Source organism: Galeopterus variegatus, unplaced genomic scaffold, assembly GCF_000696425.1.
Source record: "Galeopterus variegatus unplaced genomic scaffold, G_variegatus-3.0.2 Scaffold27864, whole genome shotgun sequence".
Taxonomy (NCBI): domain Eukaryota; kingdom Metazoa; phylum Chordata; class Mammalia; order Dermoptera; family Cynocephalidae; genus Galeopterus; species Galeopterus variegatus.
The window spans coordinates 1-7580 of NW_007753975.1; the positions used below are offsets into that span (position 1 = coordinate 1).

The 7580-nt window shown below is 39.2% G+C and overlaps 1 protein-coding gene across 1 annotated transcript; it reads right to left on the minus strand.

Annotated features, from left to right (window-relative positions):
* Nucleotides 1–1556: 1556 nt before the first annotated feature.
* Nucleotides 1557–7132, minus strand: LOC103583765 (syntaxin-12-like; the record flags this gene model as incomplete). Its single annotated transcript, XM_008564996.1, has 4 exons — nucleotides 1557–1952; nucleotides 2632–2704; nucleotides 5295–5400; nucleotides 7089–7132. Coding segments are annotated over 4 exons (372 nt in total), but the record flags the coding sequence as incomplete, so codon positions are not given.
* Between the last annotated feature and the right edge of the window lie 448 nt (nucleotides 7133–7580).

The window sequence follows — 7580 nt, forward strand, 5'->3', positions numbered from 1 at the left end:
GTGTGTATTTTAATAACAGTTTTATACCTATTATATAATTTTATGTTCATTGTAAAATATATATAGGTAAGCAGAAAGAGAATAATCATCCACAGATAAAACTGTTAACATTTTGATTGTATTTTCTTCTGATCTTTTATCTACGCATAGTTATTAGACATAAATGGGATCATACTGTATGAAGTGTGATGTTTTTCTGACTTAATGTTGAGCATTAACATTTTTCTGTTATAAGCTCTTCATAAACATTTCTTAATCCCCATATGCTATGGGTTAAATGTGTCCCCTAAAAGTTCATGTATTGGAAACTTGACCCCCATTGTAACAATGTTAAGAGGGTGAGAAATCCAGTTATGATATCTGTAAGGTGGGGCCTTTGAGAAGTGATTGGATCATGAGGACTGTGCCCTTGTGAATGGCTTAATCCATTCATGGAGTAATGGAGTAATGGGCGTGATCCTGAGGGCTTTATAAGGAGAGCCAGTGAGAAGGTGTTAGCTCGCTTGCTCTTGCGATTCTCTCCATGTGATACCCCGAGTTACTGTAGAGAGTCACCACCCAGAAGAAGGCCCTCACCAGATGTGTTCCCTGGACCTTGGACTTCCCAGCCTCCAAAACGGTAAGAAATAATTTCCTTATAAATTACCCAGTTTCAGGTATTCTGTCATAAGCAACAGAAATAGACTAATACATCATATAATACAACATTGAGTGAATGTATATAATTTACTTAATTATTCCTCTACTGTTGGATACTGAAGTCATCATATAGTTTCTAAAGGAAATACTATTATTAAATACAAATTCTTTAACAGCATTGCCAGGTAAAATACAGCTATCCTAGGAACATGGAAAATGGCTGAAATGCTATTTATTAAAGAGCCATGCAACAACAAATTGAGGGAAAATGAGAAGGAACTCATTTGTGCACTGAGTTAAAATCCAGATAAGTCATAAAACCCAAGTTTCAACTAATATGTAGAAGAATTTCACTTTACAGGAACAGTTTCATAATAATTAACCCCTATTTATTCGTATATAGTCAAAATTGATTCCATGTCTATCCTTGGTGGCAACTGTCAACATAAAGTTATCTAGGAAGCCCTACTTTAACTGTACTGCTTACTATCCTAATTGAAGCGCATTTCAGCTGTTTAGGGCACTATAATGGATTGAATTATGTCCCCCCATACTCACTGAAGCTTGAATTATTTCCCCCATGTTTTATGTATTAGAAACTTAGCCCCCACTGTGACTGTTAAGAGAGTGGGAGATCCTATTATGGTAACTGAAAGGTGGAGCCTTGAAGAGGTGATTGGATTGTAGGTCCGTGCAGTAGTGAATGGATTAAAAATGGTGGTCAGGGGTGTGGTTCTGAGGGCTTGAAAAGAAGAGAGCAGAGAGTCTGTCTCTCTCTCTCTCTGCTTCCACTGTCTTGCAATGTGACACCGCTGGGTCACTGTCGCCACCACCATCATCAGATGGGACTTTGGGCTTCCCAGCCTCAGAAACTGTAAGCAGTAACTGTCATTTTCTTTATAAATCACCCAGTTCCAAGTATTTTGTTATAAGCAACACAAAACGGACTATTACAGGGTATAAAATTAGCCTTACCAGATTTAGGCATGCTAGTTTATGGGGTTAGCTTTGCAGTTAAGAGGCTTCTGTGTAAGTTTATCAAGGTTTGATAACTTTTTGTAGATCTCTCTGCAAAATGAAACACTAAAAGTAGAACTGGACTGCAGTTATGACTACTTGATTCCAGCTTAAGGCTAAGCAAAAGCTGCAGCTGTTCTCAATGTGTCAGTGTACTCTGATGGCCCGTAAAGTCTGCAGCACAGAGTGACTTTCTTTGGTACCTGTTTTTACCTGATAGTAAGCAGCTTGCTGTAACTGATCAGTGGCTCTTTCAACATGTACCTCCGAGCTTTCCACATTGGCTTCTATGCTATCTGCAAAAAGGAGGACAGTGGATGTTTTAGCACACTCAGATGTTTCAAGACTGCAAATTGTACAGATTTCTGATGTTATAGGTCCTGGTTTCATTACCACCATCCCAACTATCCAGCCATGACATCAAAAGTCTACCTTGAAAATCCCTGTTCTTTGGAAATAAACACTAATGTATGTAGGGGTGAAAGGCTATGAAACACACAACTCACCCATAAATGATTCAAAAAAAATTATGTGTACACATACAGAAAGAGTGAAAGTACATAATAAAGCGAATGGGGTAGAATGTTAACAAGAGGTAAATCTGGGTAAAGGGTATAAAGGAATACCTTGTAGTATTTTTATTTTTCCAACTTTTTATAAACTTGAAATTATTTCCATACAAAAAGCTTTTTTAAAAAGTTATTAATTCCATATGCAAGTTTCCAGACATCAAAGCTGGGAAGCTGACAGCTATTTCTCTAAACAAAGACTTACCAAGAGGCTATAGCAAGTGAATGGGGCTGAATATTCATAGAGGCCTCACTTTAACTTGTACATTTGACAACATAAGAAAATTTCTAAGAAAATAAAATAGCATTCCTAAACCTTAATTCTATAGCTGAAACATCTTACTGACTTCTTTGCACACAAATACTATGAACTCACCTTAAGGTTAAAGATATCAGTAATACATACCAATCAGATCACCTTGGTCATGGATCATCATGGCCAAATCTTTAAATATCTGATTGACGTCCAAAATGTCAGCCTAAGGAAATCAAAAAACAACTAACATTAAGCAACATGTTAGAAGATTCATTTCCTCTGCTTACCTAAAGTTTTAGCCTTTAACATAATATATGTGTTTTTAAGGCTCTGTATAGCATATTTTCTCCATATACAGAAAATGATCTATCACTACCTACTTAATATTGTAAAACAGAAGGCATGTAAATCTGCCCTTCAAGCAATATTAATGAGACATGCTAAATGGGAACCAGGAAGATGGTTCAAGTCCAAACAGTATAGAGTAGAAACTAAAGTGCTGGTAGGGACAAATTCTCAGTGTGATAGCCCTATGTGGAGCCTAGCCTGGGTCTCATGACAAAAGCCTGTGAGTGCCTTGCAACAACAACTACTGGGACTTTGGACTAGAGAATTTAAATGGTCTTATAGGATCATGCTACCTGGTGAATGGGAGAAGGAGATACTCAAAACAGGGAGCCTCTAACTGCTTTTAACTGACCGATAGCTGCTTGGTTGATGGATGGCAGTTCCAAGGTGAATAAACTACATCCTGTTTGGAAGGCTGCTACTCTGATTGAGGGAGGTAAAACAGATCATCTCAGTGGGCTGAACTGTATGCTGTTTTCTTAGCAGTGATGGAAAGATTGAACAGTGGTTAAAATCCATGATCTTACTGGTTTGGGTTCTTACCCATTTGTGAACCGTGACCAATGGCCTGGCCATATGGTCAGGCAGAAGGGCAGTGGAAACCTGGCCTATTAAAGGGATGCTAATAATGGGGCATGGCCCTATGGAAATTTTTTTATTTTTATTTTATTTTTTATATAAAAGGTGACTGGTAAGGGGATCTTAACCCTTGACTTGGTGTTGTCAGCACCACGGTCTCCCAAGTGAGCTAACCAGCCATCCCTATATAGGATCCGAACCCATGGCCTTGGTGTTATCAGCACTGCACTCTCCCGAGTGAGCCACGGGCCGGCCCTGGCCCTATGGAAATTTAAGGGGTGCATTTAAGGTAGGACATGTCGATGTCCATCAGAACAACTCTCTTCCAGGTTTGGAGGGTGATTGGAATCATAACTTGGCAAGAATAGTTCTTGCCAGCATTTCAGTCACTGGATAAGACTCTATTGTAGTTGAGGCAGTCTACTAGTTGCTGTGGATACAGCTAACTGAGGTGGGGGAGAATAAGTGTACAGTAAAATAAATGAGAAGAAAGGGTGTTATACAGGAAATAACTAGTGAATGGTATAGAAAGGTATGCAGAAGAGGAAGACTTTACAGAAGAGGTAGGACTTGAGTTGTGTCCAAGGAGAGGCCATATAAACAGAAAGGCAACTGAGTTAAAGAGCAAATAGCCCAGCTTGGCTGTAACATAGGGTTTGTATGTTAGAGGTGGGAAATGACTGGATATGAAAATTGAGAAGGAATTTGGACTTCATTCTGCTGAATGTGAAATGATCCATTAAATTCCTGACATCCATTATATTACATTCCTTCCCTTAGCTCTATGTCTCACTCTACTCCCTGCTATAACAGTATTTCTAATGTTAGAGAACCAAGACAATGATTATTAGCAGTAGGTGAAAAAGAGTAAAGAAAAGCTATAACATCTTTGAAGGCAATAAAATAATCATAACTTCTGATAAACTATCTCATCTGAAAACAGACACTAACGGGCTCTAGGGCAGTGGGTCCCAATCATGACTGCACATTATAATCACCTAGAAAGCTTTAAAGAAAATATCCATGCCCAGGGCCTCATCCCCAGAAATTATGATTTACTAGGTTGAACCCATATAGTGTGAATATTTGCCTATTTTTAATCTCCAAAAAGAGGAATTTCACAGTTCAATCTAATAATTGGTGGGGGGGAGGAGAGTTAGGGCATTTTAGAAACATCTTCTCCATGTGATTCTAATGCTCAGTCAGTGTTTAGAACCATTGCTATAGATGAAGGTCAAGGAGGAACTCAAAGTTACTCCCCTTCCTGTGCCAGGGCTGGCAGCCTTCTACCTCCACAGAGGAGAAAACTACTCAGGTTTAAGGATATTTTACAGTCACTGTGCAGAGTTAAAGTTGGAAGCTCAATTAGGTAGAAATGGGGTATAGACCTCTCCCTCAACCCCCACCTCAAAAATGTTCTGACCTACTGAAGTGATAAGATCTACAATTTGGGATTGGACTTATGGATACACAAAAATACAGCAAGACTTTTGGCCTGCCTTTGCACTGGGCTATTCAACTCACCTAAGGGGCTCTCCATAGAGCCCTGCTTAACCTAGAGGTTAGCTTTGAGATTTGGAAACAAAGTCCTAATAAGCAATAAAATATTTGTTTGCCTTATTCTGTTCTCCATGCATATTTCTCAAGGAGACCATACAAGATGTGGTGATTGAGTAAAGGATTTGGGTACTCCTGGGCACAAAGGCCAATATCATCATAACAGTAGTTCAAATTTACCATGATTACATTGAGACAGATAATATGCAAATCACACAGTGACTCATTTTGTGCTTTTTCATAATCACTGACAGAAAATTCAGGTGGACCAGAGAGACCAGATACCTGCTGACACACTGAATCAAACAAAAAACATGACCTGCTCTCACCTCCAGCTGTTGAATTGCTGTTTCCCTCTCTTTAATAAGTTCGAGATCCTGCTCAGTGATGGCCACCTCATCCTCCTGGCTCTGCATCTGGTTCCACTCCTCATGGCTGCAGGGAGATAAAAACACTTGTTGATTCCTTCTCTCTAAGGTATGACAAGACATACCTACAACATCTCTACTGCCAGCAGAACCTATCCAAAAACATAACCAGGGCTCCAACTCCTCAGTATCAATACAAAGTCCCTGAGAACCACATTCTTCATATCCAGAGGCAAACAGTTGATAATACTAAGAAAGCAAAGTCTCAGCTTTCATGGGCAAAACTGAGGGGAAGCAGAATTATGAGGGATGGGACTCCTTGTTGTTTCCATTTAGGGGTACACTCTGCATTCTTGCTGGGACTTGCTACACAAGGCAAGTAGCCAGAGATTTAAACTCAGTGAATTACACTGAACATCCCTTTCCAGGGCTGTGTTGGAACCTTGGGTACTAAATGGGTAGAGGAGAGCAGGGTAAGTGACCTATCAGTGCTTCGCCAATTACTTTAACAGAAACACATGTCCTTGTTTTCAGGAATGGCCTTGAGGTTGTGCTTTGCATTAAACACCTCTTAACAGAAATGCTATAACTCTTCTCAAGTATTTAGAAGAAAGGCATATTACTTATACTAGACATGAATCTCTTTGAAAATCCAGAATTCAGGCCGGCCCGTGGCTCACTCGGGAGAGTGCAGTGCTGATAACACCAAGGCCACGGGTTCGGATCCCATATAGGGATGGCCGGTTTGCTCAATGGGTGAGCGTGGTGCTGACAACACCAAGTCAAGGGTTAAGATCCCCTTACCGGTCATCTTTTAAAAAAAAAAAAGAAAATCCAGAATTATACATTTTTCCAGCAGTATGACTAAATCATATTCATCTCCACAATATTTAAAGAATGTCCTCCTTGTGCGGGAAATACAAAACTGAATAAGACAGAGTTCCCCGGGCCTTTCAGGTGCTCATAGCGTAATGGAGCGAGATGGATACATATCTATGACAAAACACATTAAGTTCTAAACTAATAGGATGAATACATTCCTATGGGATAGCTTGGAGGAATTAAGAAAGGAGACATCTTTCAGATACAAATTGCATTTCCTCTTGATACTCCTGTAAGAATGAGTTGCCCCATGTTAGAGGTGAATGGACAGAGACCAAAGAACTTTGAAGAATTTAAATCTGAATTAGAGGTAAGATGATTTAGACCTCCTCATCTGTAGATGTGTGGGTTCATACTTATTCCTAGTGAGTCAAGCCCCCTCCTCAACACAGAGACATCAGGGGTTTCTTGGAATTTTTTAATTCATCTTGAAATTATTTCTTCCATAATTCAAAGACCTTGGAAAACACCCATGGTTTTGACTTTTTAAATTTTATTTTATAGATTATTGGTTACTCATCCCAGGTCCCCCTTTATTTTTTCCTCCCTTTTTTTCTCGTTGACTTTTTATTTATTTATTTATTTATTTTAAAAGATGACCGGTGAGGGGATCTTAACCCTTGACTTGGTGTTAAGTCACCACGCTCACCCAGTGAGCCAACCGGCCATCCCTATATGGGATCCAAACCCATGGCCTTGGTGTTATCAGCACCACACTCGCCTGACTGAGCCACGGGCCAGCCCCTCTCATTGATTTTTTAAAATTAAAAATAGTTAGAACTCAAATAACATGATTTTTTAAAAAATAAATAAATATAAAGACATAGACTCCCATCTCAACTACCCAGCAGGTTGTATGAATAATTCTTTTACCTGTCAAATGAGACGAGCTGCTCTTCTCTTTGCCTCTCTTCTGCCTAGAAAGCAGATGGCATTAGCGCTACGGTTATCTAGAAACATGTCACAGGCACACAAAACAAGGGTTCCTTAGCTATGGGATAAAGAAGCAACATCCCTTGGCTCTGACAGGATCTGTAAGATGACACAGGACTGTGGCAATCTATCTCAACTAAGAAAATGGCTGTGAAGTGGTTGAAAGCAAATCTGAATTCCAGTTTGGGCCCACAACAGAAACCATACTGAACAGGATGAGAGAAGAGCATGGGTGGAAGAGAAGGATAAATAATAATAATAACAACCTATTTTAAAATTTTGAGAGAGGTAAATTAAGGGGACGAGTTGAAAACTTGCAAGAAAATAAGTTTCTAGAACATATAAAGATTTTTTTAAATAGACATTTATAGCATATTAGGTACTAAAGTGGCTTCAAAATGCACTTCAAAAATCAGTCTAATGCATATATTA